This window comes from Poecilia mexicana, unplaced genomic scaffold (assembly GCF_051168715.1).
Source record: "Poecilia mexicana isolate PSO_F unplaced genomic scaffold, ASM5116871v1 scaffold_17, whole genome shotgun sequence".
Lineage (NCBI taxonomy): Eukaryota > Metazoa > Chordata > Actinopteri > Cyprinodontiformes > Poeciliidae > Poecilia > Poecilia mexicana.
In genome coordinates this window covers 26,294,962-26,318,942 of record NW_028263386.1, presented here as the reverse complement: position 1 = coordinate 26,318,942, position 23,981 = coordinate 26,294,962, and the positions used below count along the sequence as shown (strand labels likewise).

General features: G+C 40.4%; 1 protein-coding gene across 1 annotated transcript; it reads left to right on the top strand.

Moving 5' to 3' along the window:
• Nucleotides 1-2,550: 2,550 nt before the first annotated feature.
• LOC106920607 (phosphatidylinositol 4,5-bisphosphate 3-kinase catalytic subunit alpha isoform) lies at nt 2,551-23,547 on the top strand. The gene is made up of 21 exons (XM_014991727.2): nt 2,551-2,861; nt 5,766-6,170; nt 6,252-6,461; nt 7,452-7,702; nt 7,791-8,036; nt 8,242-8,327; nt 8,658-8,763; nt 10,053-10,205; nt 11,040-11,174; nt 11,285-11,409; nt 12,383-12,464; nt 13,221-13,385; nt 13,486-13,589; nt 14,627-14,798; nt 17,137-17,243; nt 18,026-18,147; nt 18,510-18,588; nt 18,758-18,928; nt 19,850-19,967; nt 20,089-20,240; nt 20,483-23,547. The coding sequence occupies exons 2-21, from the start codon at nt 5,819-5,821 to the stop codon at nt 20,751-20,753; spliced, it is 3,207 nt and encodes a 1,068-aa protein (XP_014847213.2). The 5' UTR covers nt 2,551-2,861; nt 5,766-5,818; the 3' UTR covers nt 20,754-23,547.
• Nucleotides 23,548-23,981: the final 434 nt, after the last annotated feature.

Sequence of the window (23,981 nt, the reverse complement as noted above, 5' to 3'; positions counted from 1 at the left end):
TGGGTCTTCCCCCGATTACTAAAGCGTGTTCTGTTCAAGGTTCTCCGCAAACGCTGATTTTTCAGATCCGACATAAAAGGGATGTTTAAATCTAGAGAACTTGCTGTGACCTTTAGCAGACTTCCCTCCCGGGCCGGGGTTCTGAAAACTTCCACGGAGCAGCAGCGAGGATGTAGCTTGTTTATAGAAGCCAACTGGATGTTCCTGGCCGGAAGCTGACAGACATGGAACTGGCTGCAAGCAGGGATTTTCCTCTGCGTGGCTTCAAAACGCAGTGAGGCATCTGAGAGTAGCACTTTACACGTGTGTCTAATTATCATTTAACACAGTTCTTCTCTAGTCACATACACTGTAAAAGCTGTCGGGTTATACATATATATTTTTTTGATCCATGCCTTGTGTGAGACTTCAGAAATAATGCCCAAAGTTTTTTCCCTGCTGTACCCCAACCAGACTGTCTCCCATACAGCCAGTAGAAGTCATCTCCCAAAGTCACCACAACCCAGCCCAAGTGTGCACCAGAAGTCACATCATTAGTCACTGACTAAATATCTTTCTCCCTGAGTGACTCATTTAGCGATTTAGTAGTAAGAAGAAGAAGAAAAAACATGACTTGAGAGTTTAAATATATTATTTAAAACGTTTGCTCAAAAACCTGTTATATGAACAAGGAGGAACCACAGAAACATTAAAGGGGCAGTATTATGTGTTTTCCAGCCATATAATGCCATTTTACAACACAATCAAGTAACTATGTTAACTTTAGTTGTTATGAAAAGGCTACATTGATCAAATATGATTTAAAAGAAATTCTACTTTATAAATTAATGCCTTGAAATTGGGCCTCTGTCTCTTTAAAAACTCCTGCTCTTTCTGACACTCCACCTCAGGAAGTCACCACAACATGGCTCCTCTATTAACCCTTTAACAAGGTTTTTACCAGCTCAGCAGATGCACAGTTCCACCAGGTGTTTCCTTTGAGGAGGAGCTGCGTCTTGAAGGTGGGGCTAGGTCCACCCAGGCATTTTTTTTTCAGCTGAGTGGTTCCCATGGAGATTAAAGAATTTCTCAAACGTGCATGAAAGAATCAACACAAAACTCCAGGTGTGCTTTAAATGAGGGAATAATATCGTAACATGATGAAAAGCTCAAAAAAGTCAATTTGAGATCATACTGCCCCTTTAAACCCTCACATGTTCCCTCACATGGTTCAGGGAGGAGTCAGTTTGCTTTGGGCCTTGCATAAGACTGTATGCAGCAACATACGCTTTTCTCATTATTTGCTGACATTTATTTAAAGATGTCGGTTGTGTTTCCTTTGTCAAAAAAAATAAAAAAATAAAAATAAATACAAGGAAGGTTATTTTTTGTTTTAGAAGGGGGCAGGAGGGTTGATTTCCCCTGTCTCATCATCCCATGAGGAACATCTGCTCCAGCTGCAAAATTATGATTTTCCACTCATGACCAAACTGAGTCTTTGTGCCGGTTCACATGTCTGAACGACAGAAGCTGGCTGCCGTCTTTCCTGCAGTTGATGTCTCTGTGTTAGACAGAGAGGGGCTGATCTGATAACTAAACTAAAATGCTCTCAGTAGTAGATCAGAACAAATCAAGAACAATAATCAGGCATCAATAAATGGAAAGTATCCATTTTCAATGCAAAAATTCAACGGTTTTGCATTGAATCTCCACAACACGATAACACAAAAACGTATTAGTGATATTCTTTAGATCTATTTTTCCTTTCTTTAGATCAGAAATTCTACAGATCAAAGCTTATTATTGGGTGAGATTGGCCTAATTAAAGTCCAAACCTAAATTCAAATGGGAATCTCTTAAATGTTAGTCGATCCCCATGCCTTTTGACAGAGATTGAACTGTTTGGCAAAGAATAATAAGCAAAAGTTTCCATCTCTAGATGCACAAAGCAGACATACTCCATATGAGTAGAAAATCATAAGTGATAAAACTTTAGAGGCTCATTTGTGTTCATGGCTTTGGTTGGTTCAGAACATTAATTAAATTAATAATATTTTAATTTGGAAGAATTTAATTGCTTTTTTAAACATTTTTTTCTTTTTAGAATTAAAAAATAAGCATAGATGAGCATACTCTGTCAGACTGAATGATTATGAGATTAAAGTTGTTTTACAAATAAATGTCCACATATAGTCAGTAAATTATATTTTACTGAGCAATAAGCTCAAAGATTTTGTTAGTCCTTTACTACTGTAAGCAAAAACATAACAACCAGTAAAAGGAGTTGTTTGTTTGTTTGTTTGTTTAATTCACTTTCTTTTACAATTATCTAAAAAAAAAAGCATGGGATTTGTTCATCATGTCCTATTTTGTTTTTAAAGTCAAATCACGGTACATAAATTTGATCCTGACGGTATTTACAAACATCATCCCAAAAATATTTCAACACCTAGTGTTGAAATATTCACCACAACGATTAGGTGAAGGCGTTGTGGTACCGAATGGGTCGGCTCTTTTAGTACAGTTGAGCCAAACGATCCGGATCCCAAAAACGGAGCCGAAATTCCCATCAATCCAGGCTAGCTGTGTGGAGATAGCGCGCTATGAAACAGAACAGTTTGTTTCCAGAACAGCACAATGACGAACAGTACGAAGTATGATAAATTAATATCGCTCCAACATGCTGCTAAAATCACCAGCAGCTAGAACCGGGGCTTTCTGCTCCACGGTTATCGTCTTCATGGACAGAGGATAACATTAACGCCGCTGCGTGAGATTTCCCGAGTGGGCACGGATGGGATTAACTGGGCTAGCCGCAGCTAATGACGGTGCTGGCTGACTAGCTTCGCGGCTAACCGGTTTGCGTTTGCAGTCTAACTCAGGTACTGTTACCTCGTTTCTCCTTTATTTTGTTCGCTTTCGCTGTCCACCCAAACGACTGTAAAGTCCCACACACCCAGCCAAGTTTTAGCTCGCGCACATTAAAAATATTAACGTTAGACTAAAATTAGCTCATGTATGAGGCGAGGTTGTCATATTGCCAATGACATTGATCTGCTTAGTGAGCTTGGCTAGTATGGTCATCTAGCTCCCCAAGAAACAACACCCAGCTAAAGTTTAAAAAGACAACAGCAGAAGTAGAGAAAGCGTTTCGTCCAGCTGCCAAAGCTAAACCGCAGCCGTGTTAGCCTCTGGCCAGCATGCAGCTGGGCTTCGGGAGCTACTGAGTTTGTTTACATGCTGTTTGAAGTCCCTTAAACCCACTTTTCTGGGCACTTGTCGGAGCTTTTGCGTAAACACACATAAACATTCTGCGTTCTGTTTTATATATCCAAAACATTTCCGTAGTTTGTTATCGGCAGGGTTTGGTCATCTACTCCCAGGTGCCAGCTAAATTAGGTGAAACAAAATCTAAGTCACTCTTCTTGCTTGAATTAACAGAAGGAGAGCTTTCTAGATGATCGATATATATTAAGGCAGCTTTAAAGCATTTGATAAACCCGTTTGGGATAATTTATGGGACTCATAACTTCTTTACTTAAAAAATAAAACACATCAAATGGACAAGACTAACACAAATGTGCGATGTTATGTAAGCAGTATTTATTCTGAAGTTTTGTAAGTCTGTAAACAAAGTCAAATGTGACCTCCTTCGACCAATATTCATAGCTGTCAGGACAAAAATGAATAAGGTCCGGAACATCCGAATACAGTGGATCTTTGCCAGTTTTAGTTTGAGATTATAGCTATAATCTTCCTATATCCTCCATAGATTAACAGAATCCTGTATGTCACAGTTGGGATTAGAGATCCACCAATCGCAAAGTTTGTGACCAATCTCTCAACTCCAAAACTGTAGACTCTGACATATAACAGTTTTAGCAAATAGTTTTTTTTTTCTTGAAGGTATTTAAAATGTACATTTTCCTCACTTTTGTGTGTAAGAATTTAGTTCAGTTCAACAATACGTTTATTCATCCCAAACGGAAATTAAATGACTGAATGATAACTTCAAAATATCTTCAAAGAGTCGTTTTGGCTGGTAAAGCTGCACACAGGGAGGTTTTCCAGTAGCAGTCGGTCTCGTAACGAATCTGAAAGGGCCTCTGACTGAAGACTGTTGCTGTATGACTGCCTCGTGACTGCCATGACATGCTAACAGCAAAGCAGAGATAATATTCCACAGTAACATGTCATGGATAACACCTGCAGTTGTTAGCAAGTATGCTAATCCACTTGGTTCACTTTTGCCGCTCCTCTTTAATGATTGATGGAAAGGAAGTTTTCAACTCTCTGCTTCTCTCTCTGCATCCATAAAGTTTCCTCTGAGATTTGGGGTCATAGTTCAGGTATTATTTGAGCTTTTCAGATGCTAATCAGCTGCTCCCAGTTGTAAAAACAATCTTTTGTTGCCCACGGTTATGCATCGTAGCAACTTTCCAAAAGTTAAAAAATAATAATAGTTGTCTGCATTACACAGTTAAACAGGATCATCTCAAAACAAACATGACATGAATAAAGAGGAGGACATTTTAGTATCTTAGCATGAATTAGGTGCTTTTAGCCGTACTGAACCAAAACAACAACAGCTTTGTGTGTACTCCCTGCAGAATGAAAGATGCTCATCTGAGCTTTGAGGTCTCCAATAAGCTAAACCCAACATTTTCCTTTCAGAAAGAACCGGGTCAAGCAGAACACTCTACTGTTCTGTTTGACCCGGAAGGGAGACATTCACCTTCCTGTCTGTCTCCCTGTTTAAGCCACTCAGTAATGAAAACCTGATTAGATTTTTTTTTGTAGTGGCTAGCTTACAACGGATCAGGCTAGGCGAGTAGAACATCGATCCAGGTAAATCAGAGTCGATCATGATGAAATAGTGCATACACTGAAAATTAGTAACTGGACCCACTTAAAAGTTGATAATTTTAGTATTGGGACTCAATTAAAATGAATCAACAGGTAATTGATTAATTGCAATTCATTTTAATTAAACAAAATAAGAAGCATTTTCAATTCAAAAACCATTTATGCTGCTAAATAGTTGAATAAATAGAAGTAAGAGCTCAATAACAGATATATTTATTGTTCCTTAAACTTTTTTAAGCTTGCGCATTAGATTTACGGGTGTACCAGAAACGAGAATACAAAGCTTCCGGCTTGGGACTTTTGTATGTTAAAAAAATAATGAAATCAAAGTAGATTAATTATGTAATTAATTAAAGTCTATGTAATGAATTAAAATATTTTACATTCTAACATGAGATTTCTGTATCATTCTGTGCAGCACACTCACAATGGTTCAATGAAAGTAATGGGTAAAAAAAATGCTGTTTGATTCCTGCCTACATCTACGAGGTTTTTATTTACTTAAAATCAAGAAAATTTATGAAGAACTTTGAAAATCCTCTTTATAAGACAGTCATAGTAAAACAGAGTGTCTTCAGTCAGAGGCTTCTTCATATTCACCGTAATACAGACCACTACAGGAGATCATTTCTGCCTTCAGTCAGGAAGGATCTTGAATTAATATGATAAATTAACATTTAATTTTAACTTTGGGATCAATAAAGTATTTTTGAATTTGAATAGAATTTCTCCAAACAGTTCTCCTTTATTTCTCTATTTCTGAGTTTTTTGGGGGGGGAAATGTTAATAATATACCTGGAGGTGAACATGTGTATTATCTGGAGGAAATGTTAGTATAATATCTGCTGTGTTTAAAAGGTCAGCCATCGTTCTGTGATTTCTTACATAATTGTTTTATTTTATTTTTTCCTGCCTCTCAGTCAGCTGATAGCTCTCACCTGGAAATCGCCGGGCAGGATTCGCCGGGACCGCCATGCCTCCCAGGCCCTCTTCCGGAGAACTATGGGGGATGCACTTGATGCCCCCCAGCATCCTTGTGGACTGCCTGCTGCCAAACGGCATGATCCTCACGTTGGAGTGTCTCCGGGAGGCTACGCTCATTACGGTCAAACACGAGCTCTTCAAGGAAGCCAGGAAGTACCCGCTCTACCATCTGCTGCAGGAGGAGAGCTCCTACATCTTCGTCAGCGTCACGCAGGAGGCCGAGCGCGAGGAGTTTTACGACGAGACCAGGAGGTTGTGTGATCTCAGGCTCTTCCAGGCTTTCCTCAAAGTCATCGAGCCAGTGGGGAACAGAGAGGAGAAAATCCTCAACAGAGAAATAGGTGGGCTCCTGTCAGCGCTGCCGGGACACGCAGCATGTTGAGCAAGTGTCTGATTGCGATCTGTTCTCTGTTTATCTGCAGGCTTCGCCATCGGAATGCCCATATGCGAGTTTGATTTGGTAAAGGACTCCGAAGTGCAGGACTTCAGAAGGAACATTTTAAATGTTTGCAAAGAAGCCGTGGACCTCAGAGACAACAACGGCCCCCACAGCAGAGCGCTGTACGTCTACCCGCCTAACGTGGAATCGTCCGCAGAGCTTCCCAGGCACATCTACAATAAACTAGATAAAGGTGAGACGCTCCACCGAGCGGTTACCGCATCCTGGAGAATTCAACACATCAGACACACTTTGCGTCCAGTGTCCTTTGTCGTTTCATTCATTTTGTAAATCTTTGGCCTTTTAATGTCAGTTTTTATCCTCTGTGATTTTTCTTAAAGGGGCATTATTATGCAAAATCTTTTTTTGAGGTTTATATGACGTTATGTTGTTAACGTCATTTAAATGTTCCTGGAATGTTGCTTTGAATCATTCACGTATGTTTGAGGAATCCTGGAATCTCCCATGGCAACCATTCAGGGTGCCTGAGCGCTGGTTCATAAAAAGCACCATCTATTTACCCACAGCTCTGCCTTGGAGCTGGAGTCACAGAGCCAGTCTGAAATTTATGTTTCTAAAATTAAGGCTTTAAAATGTCATAAATTCATTAAAAATGTAAGTTGGGCTTAAATACATCAATCACAGGTCTTACATTTTGCCATGGAAGGACTGCTTAATCTTGTATATTTTCACCTTCCTTAAAATGATGGCCTATGTGATTTTTGCCAAAAGATATCTTATGTGGAAAAAAATCACTTTTGGCAAAAAAAAGTAAAAAGACTTAGAATGGTGACTATATGTATTTTTTTCTTGCTGGACTTTCCTGTCACACAAAAGTTTGCGTTGAACTCAGACATCTTTATTGTGTTCAGCAGGTGGTTGGTTGATGCCACCGGTAACTAGCTGTTAACGTACCCTGGATAGCTAACTTGGCCAATTTCAAGGCATCAGATACAAAGTCAAATTTCTTTTAAGTCATATTCGATATGTGCGTTATTTCCATAGCAACTGAAGGTAACATAGTCAGTTGATTGTGCTATTAAATGGCATTATGTGTCTAGGAAGTAGATGAACCCTCATTGTTTTTTTTTTTTAAAAAGCTGAAATATAACAATTCAAAATGAACACTGGAAATTCCTGTTTTACAGAACAGCTTTTGCTGCGCTTTTTTTCTATCCTTCAGGCCAGATTATCGTGGTGATATGGGTCATCGTTTCGCCCAGCAATGACAAGCAGAAGTACACCCTGAAGATCAACCACGACTGCGTGCCCGAGCAGGTGATCGCCGAAGCCATCCGGAAGAAGACGCGAAGCATGCTGCTCACTCAGGAGCAGCTGAAGATGTGCGTCCAGGAGTACCAGGGGAAGTACATCCTCAAAGTCTGCGGCTGTGACGAGTACTTACTGGAGAAATACCCCCTGAGTCAGTACAAGGTATCCCGCTCCGCGCTTTTCAGCATTCATTAACGGCTGAGTGGGAACTTTGAATTAGCTTCATTTCACCTCTCGCTGTGCTCTACAGTATATCCGCAGCTGCATCATGCTGGGAAGGATGCCCAACCTGATGCTGATGTCCAAAGAGAGCCTGTATTCCCAGCTGCCCATGGAGAACTTCACCATGCCGTCGTACGCCAGGCGGATCTCCACGGCGACGCCCTATATGAACGGCGAGACGACCACCAAGTGTCTCTGGACAATCAATGGGACGCTGAGGATCAGGATCCTCTGCGCTACCTACGTCAATGTAAACATCAGAGACATAGACAAGGTAGAGCTGCTGATCTGTCTCTTCTTTTAGCAAATAAAAACAATTTTTGGTAATCCCAACGAAGCTAAAATGATGGAAAGTTTCATGTCAGACAGCGAGGAAAAAAATGAGCTCTGTCTTTTTATGTAGTGTATGTAAACTTCTGGTTTCAGCTGTTTTTGTTAGTTTATTACCTGCTTCAACTTTCTCTCGTTTCCTACTGCAGATCTACGTCAGGACTGGGATCTACCATGGTGGGGAGCAGCTGTGCGACAACGTCAACACTCAGCGCGTCCCCTGCTCTAATCCCAGGTAAGGAGGCTGAACGAGAGCGCTTCATGTTCTGAGATTCTGCGCTGTGCTTCGACGTTAGCTGCATTTCTATTACAAACGTGCACAAAACTTTGTCAATATTCAGCAAATGTCAATAAAACACAAATTCACAATTGTGGCGCTTTATTAAATAAAAAATTTAGTTACGTGTGATTTAAATTGAAATCACGTGTTCATTGAAAAAGCTAATGCATTTTTCAATGCGTTATCTTTCCTTTTCTGTGGTGCACTGCGCTAAATTAATGATACCTACATCTCCAGGTCTCATTTTGTTAACGGAGTTGCTCGTTCGTTTCCTTCTGATTTCAGGTGGAACGAGTGGCTGACCTACGACATGTACGTCACAGAAATTCCCAGAGCCGCTCGACTCTGCCTCTCCATCTGCTCCGTCAAAGGAAGGAAGGGAGCTAAAGAGGTCAGCCAAGAAACTTCACACAGAAACTTTGACCCTGGGGGTTTTCTTGGTCATGAATGATTTGATCAAAGAATTGTTGTTATCAATTGTTTTAGAATATGGATCTGGATGTGTGTGTGTCTGCTTGAGCCGCTGGCTGAATGTGGTCTAAGTGAACTTAATCCGTTTACCAGTTAGTCATTTTATCGGGCCTTTATGCGATAGAGAAATGGTTTGTCAAGTGGAGGAAAAATAGTCAATTCTTAAAGAAATTATTTTTTAAGAAGTAAAAATCTGAAAACATGGCATGCATTCAGCTGCCGGAGTCAGTTCTTTGCTTATAGAAGTTAAAATCTAGACACGCAGCAAAAGGGATTCAACAAAGAACTTTGCGAAAATATCTGAAACTTGTCCTGAATCCACAGAAAATGTGTGTAAACATCACCTTTCATGTGCTGCCACAGATTTTGAACCACATTTAAATCTGTACTTTGACTAGGCCGTTCCAACACCGGAATATGCTTCGATCTGTTGTAGTGCTGGCTGCATGCGTAGTAGGGCTGCACAGATTCAGAGTGGCCATTAAACTGTTTCAGATGTTGTAGAGGTTGGAATGTTGTCTTCTAAATGACAACCTGAGAGCCGGGTGACTTTTTTCCTTCCACTAAACATTCTTCACAATTTTTTTTGTTGGCCTGCTACATGCAATAAAATGTCAAGAAAATACAAGAAAGTTTGTGATTGAGATTTAATATAATGTTTTGCAACGCTGTCTGTATGTCTCAATGAACGTATATACTAGCATATAAAAGGAATTTGAAAAGATAAAATATGGATTTATGTTCTGCGTAAATCTCTTTAGGTGAAAACAAGAAGAGTCAAATTCATGAATCGATTTTTCATAATTTAAGGAGCGGCTCAGACGGGCCTTTGTTTTTGGATGGGCTGTAGTTTTCCACTGTGGAATGAAAGGAGCTAAAGATACGCTGCCAGTTATCTGCAGCTCTCCATTTTTCCTCCACCGTCTCACCGCAATAAATTACTGTCAGGACGTTCGAAAGCAACACATAACAACCTTTCTCTGTTTTGCTGGCCTGCTTTTCATTCAGACACTCATTTTGACAAAAGTCTCTATATGTTTAACATCTGTTCCACCTCAGAGCCGACCATCCCGCTCCAATCAGAAGCCAATAAAAGGAGAGGTGTTTTAATGTTTGAATGTTTAAACAGGGATTGTGCTCCGTAGCCCCGAGCCAGAGCCGTTTGGAAACATTTTCCTACTTATCTCGTCATCGGCATTTTTCCTGCAGGAGCATTGTCCCCTGGCCTGGGGCAACATCAACCTGTTTGACTACACACACACGCTGGTAGCGGGGAAGATGGCTCTCAACCTGTGGCCAGTCCCACACGGCCTGGAGGATCTGCTCAACCCCATCGGTGTCACAGGCTCCAACCCCAACAAGGTGAGCGCTCAGCGGTACGGTTCTTTGGCCTCTGGATACAGTTATAAGTCTGACCTTATCCGTAGCGGTTGTTTTGAAAGAAATGGAAATGATGTGCATAAATGTGATCTTTTCATGTCTTTTACGACATATTGGCTGCTTACATTTGAGCCTGATGACTGGATTTTTCAAAGCTGGCCTTAAAGAGGCAGTATTATGTAAAACTGACCTTTTTTAGCTTTACATCATGTTGTAATGTTATTCCCTCATCAAAAACATACCTGGAGTGTTGCCTTGATGTTTGTTTAATCTCCCATAGCAACCATTCAGCTGTGAAAACACCTGGGTGGACCTAGCCCCGCCTTTGAGAAAGAAGCTCCTCCTCTGAGTTGCAGTTTCCAAGCTTCAGAGCTTCTGCATTGCAGATTTCTCCACTCAGCTCCTTCAGACTAGTCAGCAGCAATTAGCAAACACTTGGTGGAACTGAGCACCTGCTCAGCTTATTATACGAGCTACTTCTCAGTGCAACGCTGGTAAAAATGTAGTTAAAGATTTAATTGAGGAGCCATGTTGTGATGACTTCCTGAAGGAGAACGAGCAGGGGCTTCTTAAAGAGACAGTTGCTCAATTTCAAGGCGTTAAATTAGGAAGTCAAGTTTCTTTTAAGTCATATTTTATATATACAGCATTTTTATAACAACTTAAGGAAACATAGTTACTTGATTGTGCTATAAAATGATACGATGTGGCTGGAAAACACAAAATGCTGACCTTTAATGAGTGACCCGTTGACGCAGACACCTGTCTGACTGTAGTGAACTCCCTGATTGAGCCCCTTCCCCCTCCCTCACACAGGAAACCCCTTGCTTGGAGCTGGAGTTCGACCACTTCAGCTGCCCAGTCAAGTTCCCTGACATGAGCATGATCGAGGATCACGCCAACTGGAACATTTCCCGGGAGCTCGGCTTTAATTACTCACACCCCGGCCTGGTAAGATAATAACGTCAGGAGAAGCTGGCAAACGCAGGACCGTACTGTAGATTCAGCGTGTTGGTGAAGGAGTTTGGGGTATTAAAGTGTTTGACATCTGGTTTCCGCAGAGCAACAGATTGGCACGGGACAAACCCCTGACTGAGAGCGATAATGAGCAGCTGCGCCAAGTGTGTAACCGGGACCCTCTGTCTGAGATCACTGAGCAGGAGAAGGACTTTTTGTGGAGTCACAGGTACATCTATCTGTCTGTGCTCTACATTGATGGGTTAGAAATCGTCTGGTAACCAGTTTTCATTGGTCACCAGTGGTCTTTGGTGTGGAAATCCGCAGCTGTTTTCAGTTCAATTCTAAAGGCGTTTTTCAGTGAAACATGGCAGAACGCCATGAGGGAGTTGGACCTCAAGCTTTAGGTTCTGGTGGAAAAACCTGTTCTGTTCGTCATGCAGCTTCTTTCAGGGATGGACCGCTTTGAACATTTGGGCTGATATCGACAACTGATATGAACATATTTATGGCCAATGCCTGATATTTACCAATATACCATTTATATGTTACCTCTTTCGATATGGCGCTTTTTATGTTTCCTTTTAGTTTGATTTTATACTAGTACTTCCACCCCATGTCCTTGTCAAGTTACCTGCTGCTGTCGACTTTCAGTCGCCGCGTTTTCATTGACGATATAATTTGATATTTTTGCCAATAAATGTGCGTAATAGAAACACTGCAATTTTGAAAAAACTTTTGCCGTTAAAATGTTTTGCTGCTAGGAGGAGGTGGTATCGAAATTGGTTTATTTCTCAAAACTGCAATGGAAACACTGTTCACATCGCACAAATCACATGACCAACAACCAGATGGTGCCACTGGCGCAAAGCAGGAAGAAACCGGCAACAGGAAGTGGTTAGACGATCGTGGCAGGTCGTGTTTGATAATGACTTGTCGCGTGAACCAATTTATTCACGTGAGTTCAGTTGCCTTTTTTATTCAATGGAATTAGACAGTTAAATTTTTAACTTGTGTATGAAAAAAAAATTACTTGCTTACAGTTCTAAAAGCTGGCTAAAATCTGAATCTTACAACTCGGAAATTAACCACAAAATCTTTGCTCTGTTTTTCTTTTTTTTCCTTTTTTTTTTTTCTTTGAATGATGGAAAATACTTCAAGTTGCCCATGTGGGACTAACCTCAAACCTTCTTTTATTCCAGACATTACTGCATCAACATCCCAGATATCCTTCCCAAGATCCTCCTGGCTGTGAAGTGGAACTCCAGAGACGAGGTCGCGCAGGTGAGTGGACATCCTCACATGCGGACAGACCCGATCGGCTGGAGACGTTTGGGGGGAGTATTACTGCCTCCCCCCAAAGCCTCTATTTAGATTAAGACACAGCGTAGGGATAGAAGTAGGAGTAATTTCAGATGATTCTTAAAAGTTTTAATTTTTTATATTTTTTATTAAAATGCTGTATGTCTTTTTCCCCTGCTAAAGCTTGCTAATAAAATACTAAAGTCTAATTTGAAGTTGTGGACAGTTAAATTAATTGAGTCATCTAGATTTAATTTCTCTGGTCAATGTAAAATTAATGTTTATGGTCCTAGTAACTTATGGTGGCTTCTTACGTTCTTTAGTTCAGATAAATAATGTCCCTGGGACTTATTCCTAGTCACTAAAATTATCCAAGTCGGTTACCAAGTGCACGTTAATTATTAGGAGATGAGCTACCGTGAACAGGTGTGGTTTATGAGTTCGGACATCGGCGGGGCTACTCCGATGTCTGGGCTATGAACTGAAGCGGGGCATAACGTCTGGATGAAGGTAGTTAGAACTTGGACGAGTCATCTCCGCTCCCAGCTTAAATAAAAGTTCTCTAAATTCTTATCTGCGGTAATACCCGAGAATTGGAGTCTTTTCGGACCCGTGAGACGGAGAGCTGGTCAGTAGTCAGTCTGCTAGAGTGGGAAGGTGTTAAGGGCGTGGCTGAGTACTGAGAATTAACACAGACAGTCTGAGTTTAAACCCTTTTTATTTCTTTGTAAATCCCAGATGTATTGCCTTCTCAAAGACTGGCCTGCCATTAAGCCAGAACAAGCCATGGAGTTGCTGGACTGCAACTTCCCCGACCCCATGATCCGAGAGTTCGCCGTGAAGTGCCTTGAGAAATATCTAACCGACGACAAACTGTCGCAGTACCTCATCCAGCTGGTCCAGGTGAGTCAGGCGGAGGAGAACCGGGTCCCTGCCGCGTCGCCGTCACCAGGAGCCGAGGAGCAGGACGATGAAGTTGGTTTTCCACGTTGTCTGTGTCCAGGTTCTGAAGTATGAGCAGTACCTGGACAACCCGCTTGCACGCTTCCTGCTGAAAAAGGCTTTGACCAATCAGAGGATAGGACACTTCTTCTTCTGGCACTTAAAGTGAGTTCATTTCTGCCTGGAAGTATGAAAACAATTAATCGCACGATAAATAAACAAGCTCTGTAATTTCCGAAGGGCAGTTTTGTTTACAAAGTTTTTATAATCCATTACATTTATGTTTTTTTAACCTTCACATTTTTTATTTTCTCTTTATTTGGTGTTTTTGGTTGTTGTGTTTTATATTTTGGACATTTTAAATGTTTTCCAGGTTTTGGAGTGATCTGTGGAAACTTAAACTTTTTTAGTTTTTGAGAGAATAAACTTGCATTATTGTGCTGTTATCAATATATTAGTTGAAAATGGTCTCAAAATGACATTATTATCATTTGTCCAGACCCACACATGTTTTATGTTTCAGATTTTTGATATACAGATTTCATAAAACTTTTGTTTATTGTTGAGCAGGTAAAACAAAAAAATTGCAAATAACTCAATTTTGCATTTTTTATTTAATCAATTTTGCATTGTTAACCGTATCATTTACAGTTTGTTGAGATACATTTCTTGTTATTGCTGCCAGGATAAATTCCTATTAAAATCTGTCCGTATTGTCGGTATTATTTGTACTACTTTCTAGAAAAAGTAGATTATTAATAAATATTGATAAACTTGAAAACATCATTTAATGCAGTTACTGTATGCAGTTTAATGTGACTGGCGTCCAAAAAGTGGAAAGTTTTCCAAGGGCAGTATTTGTGTTTGTGGGGCTACGACTGCTGTGACACATTGCTGCAGCCATACCATTTCCTTAAAAAGAAGTAAGAAATTGTTCTTATGGTCATTTTTATCATTATCACAATCATACCACAAAATATCATAATGAAACTTTAAGTCCATATCGTCCCCCTGTAGTTGAAATTTGCTAGTTTTCGAGTCTGGGGCCAAAAATTTGGGCAAAATTAGATTTTTTGAAAGTGACCTAGCGATCCGATGATAGTTTTTCAAATCATCCGTCTATGATGTCCCGCTAAACATGATGGCATCATCACCTAACTTCCTAAAACTTCCTCTTTTTTTTTTTCCTTGTGTGTGTGAAGATCAGAGATGCACAACAAGACGGTGAGCCAGCGCTTCGGCCTCCTGCTGGAGTCGTACTGCCGGGCATGCGGCATGTATCTGAAGCACCTGAGCCGGCAGGTGGAGGCCATGGAGAAGCTCATCAATCTCACCGACCTGCTCAAGCAGGAGAAAAAAGACGAGGCGCAGAAGGTAACCCGACAGCTGGCAGCTGCTTCCCTTTCATCCTCGCTGGGTGCGGGTTCATCCTCCGCAACATCTGGACCGACCCGGAGACAGAGCTGCCACGAGAGTGTTAGATCTCCGCTAACTGGAGGATAGGCGCTGCTTGAATGGGAACAGTAAATATTATTAGATTTGTGCAGGCTTCGGCATATTGAATATTCATTGAATATTGAACATTGAATATTCTTAGCCTCACCCCACACTAGGCTAGGTGGGGGTAATACCAAGTTTTCACTCTGTTCACACAAAAATATAAAACAAGAATGTATGACATGATTAGATTTTTGAACTGCATGATGTTATGAAAAAAATCATGCATTAATATTGGCAAATATTGCGATATCAAGTGCATTATATGTTGGTTTTCTCTCCATCTTTCTAGTCCATTCTTCCAACTCTGAAGTTTAGCATTTTTACAGTAGTTTGAGCTTTTGCTGCTGTGAGGCTTGGGATTGGAGACATGGACTGAAAGTTTGATCACAATATTTTGTGGTACTATTGCAGTAACGATAAAAGTGACAGTACAAACTATTAACTACTTCTTTTTTATAATGGCTGTGACTGCATGCCACAGCAATTACAGACCCACAAACACAAATGCAGCACTTGAAAAACATTCCCATTTATTAAGAGCTTGTTTAGGACACCAGTCACATAAAGAGGTGTGATTTGTATTGCTCAATTGGATTTAATCATGTTTTCAAATTCATTGTTATTCATTAATACTCTTATCAAATAAACAGAGGAGAAAATACTGAAACCGACAATTCAGACAGTTTTGGTTGTTTTTTTCATCATTAATTTGAATTTATTATGACGGTGATAAATCTAAATTCTTATAAGAAATTTATCACGATAAATGATTCACAATACTAAATGCCCACCTCTACATGAGACTCTGTCCTACTGGTTTAATATTACATTAGCATAAAAAAAAAAAAACTTCAGCAATTGTAAAATATATTGGCCAACAAATGCTTCTCTCCAAACAATTCTTTGCAATATGATATCGAAGTGACAATGTATTTGCAGTATATTGTTCTAATTATTTTAATTTCAAATGGATAACAGTTATTCCACTGCTAAAATAATATACCATATTTTTCGGACTATAAGTCCAGTTAGTCACAAAATGTGGTATGAAGTGAAAAAACATCCACCAGATGCACCGGAGCATAAGTCACATGTATTTAGAAATTGTTGAAGTTGAGCGGAGCTTCGTCCATGTTGATGATCTGATCTGGTGACACGTTGAGTTCAGTTGCTTTTCGACAAACTCACAATAAAAACACAAGGTCACCCAGTATATTTGTGTAGTTTCTTGTTCAGACATCTTAGCACACCTAGAATAAGACAAACTAACTTACAAGTAATTTTTCAGCAAGATATACTAGCATATTTTAGCTAATAATGCTTTAATATAATTTTTTTAAAGTACTAGTTCCACTGATTATTATTTCATTCATAACATGAAAAAACCCATCTTGTTATAAATGAAATAATCTCCCAGTGGAACTCGTACTTTCATATATTAAGGAATTATTTACTTAAAACGAGCTACTATATTTTGCTGAAAAATTACTTTCAAGTTAGTTGTTTTGTATTCAAGTGTGCAAAGACATTTTCACTAGAAACTAGACTGAAAAACAAAACTTGGTAAGATTTAGTGTTTTTACAGTGTGTGGGCTTTGACTTGGACGTCTTCCTAGGCACACAATTACGGCTGTAGGAAATGCGCTTCTAGTATTTCACTCAGCTCTAATCGCAGCCTTTAAATGCGCATGAGAGAAGTCGCATGAAAAGCTGCTGTTGCAGCGTTTAGGCTTACCTCCACTTTTGCTCACATCTTCTTGTGGAAGTCAGCTCCCTGTAACGAGGATGTCTGTGTCTGTGACACCGTTCTGCTTTCTGTGCTTACTTGTGTCCAAACTCCGAGCTGCGGCTGCCAAAGCGGATTGTCCTGATTGTGTCCCAGCCAAGTGGAGCTGCGGATCAGGAGAGGATGTGTGCAACACTTCTCTTTTATTCGTGAAATATATCTGAACGCAGATCAGCTGCCAAACTCAGATTTTTGGCTTCATGAAACTGTTAACTGTAGTTACATTTTTAATTATTTGTAGCTCATAATCTTACAATCAACACTATGGCTGTAATCCTCACATATGGCCACCAGGGGGTGCATTCTCATACAAAAAAGAAAAAAAAATCAATGTGTTGTAGACGGTAAATGTTGCAGATGAGTTTGAGCTGTAGCGTTTACATCAGAGTTATGGAAGTGACTGATTTCTCTTTCATCTCCTAAAAGGTCCAAATGAAGTTTCTGGTCGAGCAGATGAAGAGGCCTGACTACATGGATGCACTACAAAGCTTTACCTCTCCGCTCAACCCGGCACATCAGCTGGGAAACCTCCGGTACGCCCTCTGACCTCTCACAGCGAAACAGCACACCGGTCTGCAGTTTAAGGCTGAAACAGTTAATTGGATTAATTGTGATTAATCCAATTAACCTCTGATCAATTGATCTGATTAATCGGATCAGTCGTGATTAATTGGATCAATCATGATTAATCAAATTAATTGTGATTAATGCTTTTTTTTAATTAATTCTGATTAGTTGATTTATTGTGATTAATCGGATCAGTTGTAATTAATCATTTTACCCAAAACATCAACATTTTGCACTAGAGATAAAAAAAAATATTTGTAAAAATATTCTACTTAGAACTCCTCAAGTGCCAGTTTTAGCTTCGCATGGTTCAAATTCTGTAAAAAAAAAAAAAAAAAGTAAAAATTAAAAATATGTTGGATGTAATTTTTTAGCAGCAGACCCACCTTACTTGAAATGATCAAACGTTCACTAAAGGAATGCTAAGTGATTGCATGTTGGGCAATAAAATGTTTTTCTTATTTAAAAAAGAATAAATATTTGTGTCTTTTTAATGTATTTCTAATATTGTATAAAATAAGGTTAAGTGGTCAAATTAAAAATATGCAAAATGAGCAAATTTTTCATCTGATTAATCAATTTCTAAAGTAAATATTGTTTATGTGATTTGGGGACATAATGAACCAACTCTTGGAGGATGCAGACGTACAGTAAGTTCTACAGCCGCAGCACTCATGAGGAGAGACTGAATAGTTCTGAAAAGCCGACTGTTTTTTCTTGGTTTTTCACTGAAAAATGTTTCTTTCAGCCTGGAGGAATGTCGGATGATGTCATCGGCAAAGCGACCTCTCTGGCTGAACTGGGAAAACCCGGACATGATGTCCGAACTTCTCTTCCAGAACAACGAAATCATCTTCAAAAATGGAGACGGTGAGTCCTGCCTCTCTTGCTCTCTCTCACTCGGTGCAGCATCCAGTTAAATCCTGCAGGGTGTGTCACAGCGCATGCACACACACACACACACACACACACACACACACACACACACACACACACACACACACACACACACACACACACACACACACACACACACACACACACACACACACACACACACACGTACACACATATCCATCTCCCCTGCTCTTTTAGAAGCGTGTCTGATTCACACTCGGCTGCAGCTCGTGTGAGATCGGCCTGACTTTAACGACTCCGCTCCCACAAAGAGCGGCGCAGAGCTGCTGATCAAAGCGGCTAATATTCAGTTGTTCACCTCGGTGCTTCCGCAGATCTGAGGCAGGACATGCTGACGCTGCAGATCATTAGGATAATGGAGAACATCTGGCAGAACCAGGGCCTTGATCTCAGGTAGGCCGCTCACTTCCTCATGACAGCGGGAGACGCAGGCGCACGCTTTCAGTCCCGTTTCTTTTTTTTTAAATTTTTACTTTTTCTACATGCTGGCAGATTCGTCTGCCCCTCCCATTCTGTGAACAAGCCTGTCATCTCTGTCTGCGTTTCCGTGTTTTTCTCTCAGGATGCTGCCGTACGGCTGCCTGTCTATCGGTGACTGTGTGGGGTTGATCGAAGTGGTGAGGAACTCTCACACCATCATGCAGATCCAGTGCAAAGGAGGCCTGAAGGGGGCGCTGCAGTTCAACAGCCACGCTCTGCACCAGTGGCTCAAGGATAAGAACAAGGGGGAAATGTGAGCAGCGGGAAAACTTGATATGTAGAAAGTATTCACACCCTTTGAATCGTTTTTAATGTTTGTTCTCACACAAACTTATTGGATTTTATAAGACGGAACAACAGGAAGTGGTTCACACTGTGAAGGAAAGCCACACTTTCTATCTGATTGAACAAGATTTAGCACAGATTCTTAATTACATTTAGGTCTGAGCTTAGACTAGGCCGTTTTAACACATTAATGTGCGTTGATCTGACTTGTAGCTCTGGCTTGTATCTTGCCCTGCTGTAAGTTGAACCTCTGCCCGTTAGTTCCAGCTAAAGACAAAGGCATCCCCACAGCATGATGCTGTCACCACCATGTTTTGGACCCAATTTGATCAGCTGAGCAGCCACTTCCACGTGTTTGTGCCATTACAAATCAATTTTATCGATTGATGAGATTTTCTGTTTACGTTTTTGGAAAGTATATAAAAAAATTGTAACAATTGAAATAAAAAGCAAGTTTTTAAAAATATTTTCTGATATTTTAAGAAATAGTTACAACTTTGTTCTCATAATATTGGGACTTTTGTCGTACGACTTTTTTTTCTCACATTATCACGACTACTCTTAATATTGTGACGTCAATCTCGTACGACTTTTTCTTACCATCTTAATTTTTTTCTCTTAATTTTTTTTCTTAGCATGATACTCGTGGATGTTAATGCGACACAACTTTGATTTGATTTATTTATTTTTTATCTTATTTCGAAAACAACATTATTCCTTTACTTTCATAGTGATGCTTTGCTTTGTGTTGGTCTGCCACCTAAAATTCTAATGTGAAAAAAATTTAATTTGGTGTGAATACTTTTGCAAGCCATTTTGCACCACAAAGACACCAACAGCTTCAATTGAACGATTTATTTGGTTGTTATTTATTTTTTCCCTCTGTTAGGTACGACCAGGCCATCGATCTGTTCACCCGGTCGTGCGCCGGCTACTGCGTCGCCACCTTCATCCTCGGCATTGGAGACAGACACAACAGCAACATCATGGTGAAAGACGACGGACAGGTGGGAAAACCTCTTTTTGTTCTCAGGTGCACCTAAAAACTCCCTGTTTTTTTTGTTTTTGTTTTGTTTTGTTTGTTGTTTTTTTTTGTAATGATCAAACATTACTGCTGTGCGTTCGCAGCTGTTCCACATAGACTTTGGCCATTTCCTCGACCACAAAAAGAAGAAGTTCGGGTACAAGAGAGAGCGGGTCCCGTTTGTTCTCACGCAGGACTTCTTGATCGTCATCAGCAAAGGAACGCAGGAGTGTACAAAAACCAGAGAGTTCGAAAGGTGAGATTGCTGGAGTGGATCGAATGGGAGCGGTCCGGGACGCAGACATGGGGGAATTTATCGGCAGCTCTGGGAAAGATGAAAAGCACAATTAGCCTTTCTTCCAGCAGCAGAAAAGTCCAGCTTTTAATTTTGAGAACATTTATCTACTGGAGACAAAAACAATTATTTTATTGTCCAATGAACTAATTGTTTTATTGCTTATTGTGACCCCTGCCCACCCTGCTCACCAACCCTCTCAGGTTCCAGGAGATGTGCTACAAGGCCTACCTGGCCATCCGGCAGCACGCCAACCTCTTCATCAACCTGTTCTCCATGATGCTGGGCTCGGGCATGCCAGAGCTGCAGTCATTCGACGACATCGCCTACATCAGGAAGACCCTGGCCCTGGACAAGTCCGAGCAGGAGGCGCTCGACTACTTCATGAAGCAGATGAACGACGCCCATCACGGCGGCTGGACCACCAAGATGGACTGGATCTTCCACACCATCCGCCAGCACGCCATGAACTGAGAGGACTCCGTTTCCTTCCCAAAACCACGTGAAGGTCTGGTTATAGCCGCTGAGCTAGACAACAAAAACAAAGATGCTTTAAAAAAAAAAAAGCCTGCATTGAAGACAAAATGAACACCTAAAAGCATCGATTAATCCAAGTCGAGATATTCTTTTCCCTTAATGATGACTTTGAGAAGCAACGGTGACGTTTCTCATACAAACAGAATGAGTAGAGAGAACCTGAACGGCGCTGATCTTTATATATATATATATATATATATATATATGTGTGTGTGTGTGTGTACACATACAGACACAAAAGAATATTTTCTTACTTTTTATTCCTTCCCGTACATCTCCAACCATCAGCCAGAGCTTTCCCTGAAGACGACCTGACTGAAGCGTTTTCTACTACCTTGTTTTGATGAAGGTGACCCCGACCCCGAAAAGGACAGAACGCCTCCTGGTTTACGACGCAGCAGAACCGTCAACAACACTCAACGATCTGTGGTCTGAAAAATTTCACATTTTCCGCAGCAGCACACTACGAGACTGAACCTGGAAGTCGTCGGTGACGTGTTCGTGAGCGCGCCGCGTGACTGAGTTTTCTACAGCACTATATCTCTGCTTATATGCATTTGGTGCACATATTTCTTTATAACAGAATTTTCTACTGAGCCAAAGTACCATATATATATATATATATATATATATATATATATATATATATATATATATATATATATATAAATATAAATATAATATGTGTGTGTGTGTGTTCAAAACCCCACTACAGAGCAGTCTTATTTTAAACAGCCTAAAAAACCCAGTCACTACTATTCCATGTTTTGTGTGTACACATAGCACTGATCTCTGCAGTATTTGTTTTGTCTGTCAGTATTACTGTCGCACCCACCCAGCAGAGCTAGAGGAAACCCCCCACATCACCTAGCTCCACTCAGTTTTTTTTTTTGTCCAGCGTTGAAACACAGGAGGGAAAAAAAAAGTGTGTGTGATGTTCCTTTAGCTTGATGTTCTGTTCCACTATGCAAGTTGTGGCTCTAACATGTACTGTATACTAGAAAACGAATGAAAGCTCCCTAAGGATACTCAGAACCGTGACGGTGATGGACGGACAGACGGCTTGCCTCTGGGGGGGGGAGCAGAAGAAGCGAAACCGTTTCCCCGGAACACTAAAGTCTACTGCTTCTTCCTCCCAGCAGAACGAACTGTGTGGAGGAAACGCTTTGGAATCCCACCCCTTTTTGTTTCTCTCTTCCTCTTCGCCGAAGCCTTGTGCGTTATTATGCCTCATTCTGTTTCTTCATCTTCCGATTTAGAAAGAAAGGTGACATTCTCTGAAGTTTTCAAGTAGGCATGGGTGAAATTAGGTGCTGCTCCTAAAAAAGTTACAGAAATGTTAAAACGTTAAATCTGCAGCATGTTTTAAAAACATGTCGCAAAGGTGTAATATAAGACAGATAATCTGAAAAAAAAAAAAAAAAATCCAGCTCCTCTGTCTTCTCCACTTGATCCTACTGCAGGAATGCAGACGACCAATCGGAACCAGAAGGAGGGCCTTGGCGCTGTCAATCACCCTCATGTAGGCTAGCTGTGCTAATGGCGGGAAAAACAATTTCCGGCTACAGAAAACTTGTCACCGTCAGCGGTGGCTATGCTAACTAGCTGTAGCGTAGCAGTGAGCAAGGGGGAAGGGTGTGAGCAGCGCGTACATGAGAGTGATTGACATCACTAAGATCCTCCTCCTGACTCTGGTTGGTTGTTTCTGACCAGGTTATTTCTGCAGATGACACTATGACCACAGTTTTATTCCACGTCAGGACAATAAAACATTTTTAAGAAAAATGTTTAATAAAAGTCTGATAAGGCAGTTTTAAATTCCTTTGAATGACTTTATAAGTACTTAAAAGGTCCTTTTAAAACCTTTTAAACGGACCATGTTTACTCGGAAAACCACATTTTTGCCTGAGTGCTCTATCCAATCATTACCATGGCAGCCTGACACCAGCCCATGTCTTACTTGCAAACCTTTCATTTCCTTTTCCCCGGTGGATCAGTCGGTCTCCACGCGTTTAGGAAGCTCCTCGTCTCCAAAGTCCCCTTGGCCTTTTCTGCTGCTCAGGAAGCCAAACCCCATCATGGCGAAGCACGATCCCGAAACCCCTCCCCCTCTAAACGACTATCTCCTGTCATCTCCACATTGTCACGCATGAACTCCTCAGACATGAACGCCTCCCTCTCCTTTCTCGTCTGACGTCGTTTACTTGAATTTTATGTACAGAAACGATCTCGTTACTCGTGTGAGGTACAGTCTGAATGAAGGTAACAAGACGCTATTACATGTGCAAATGCTTTCCTTGAATAACTACAGAGGTAATATATATTTTTGTATTTTTGAAATGTAGACAAACTCATGTATGTAATCGGTAAATGAAAAGAAACAAAAAAAAAAAAGGCAGCGGTGCATTACCTAACCCAGTCTCCTACCAAGTCCAGCTGCCTTCCTCCATTAGTGGTGAGGACGGAGTGACTAAAGGACAAGTTCTCATGTACCATCCTCGTCTCCCGCCCCTGAAGTGGAACTCTGTAAGCACAAAATGATTTTTGAAGAACCATACATTGCATGTTTTAAAGCAGACCAGTTTTTGGGTTTCTTCTATACTCACTCGTCTAGAACCCATAGAGCTTCTTCGGATTACTTGTTTCATGCATCCTCATATGACCATGTCTGTTAAGAAACTATACATTCATTTATTGTGCTGTTGAATAAAAAAAAAACAAAAAAAAAAAACGTTTCCCTAATTAGATTTTTCTCTGAAATTCAATTTACGCGTTTTAAGTGTGTATAGAATCGACAATTTACGAAATGGTTTCATTACGACGCGGCTTCAATCTCAGCTACAGTTGAAAGCAGAAGTTTACATAGATAAAAATACTTTTTTTTTTTTTCACTGAAGTGAAATCAGACCAAATTTCTCCTGTTTTGCATCAGTGGGAATCACAAAACATTTATTTAACAAATGCCACAATAATGAGAAAAAGAATATGTCAGATACTTATTTCTTAATTTTACATACATTTCCTCATCTTTTGGGAAATTTATCTGCCATAATTCAAGAGCACACATTTTCCATCTGAAAGCAGGATTTTCATATCTTTAGTTCTCAAAACTTTTAAGACTTGCACTTACATTTTCATTTTGAAAGCAGGACTTTGTGTTTTTCT

Bases quoted from the DNA above. Each gene is read 5' to 3' on its own strand.
- LOC106920607 (XM_014991727.2), top strand. From the start codon at position 5,819: ATGCCTCCCAGGCCCTCTTCCGGAGAACTATGGGGGATGCACTTGATG. The intron at 8,037-8,241 runs GTAGAGCTGCTG...TTCCTACTGCAG, and splicing joins ACATCAGAGACATAGACAAG to ATCTACGTCAGGACTGGGAT. The intron at 11,410-12,382 runs GTACATCTATCT...CTTTTATTCCAG, and splicing joins GACTTTTTGTGGAGTCACAG to ACATTACTGCATCAACATCC.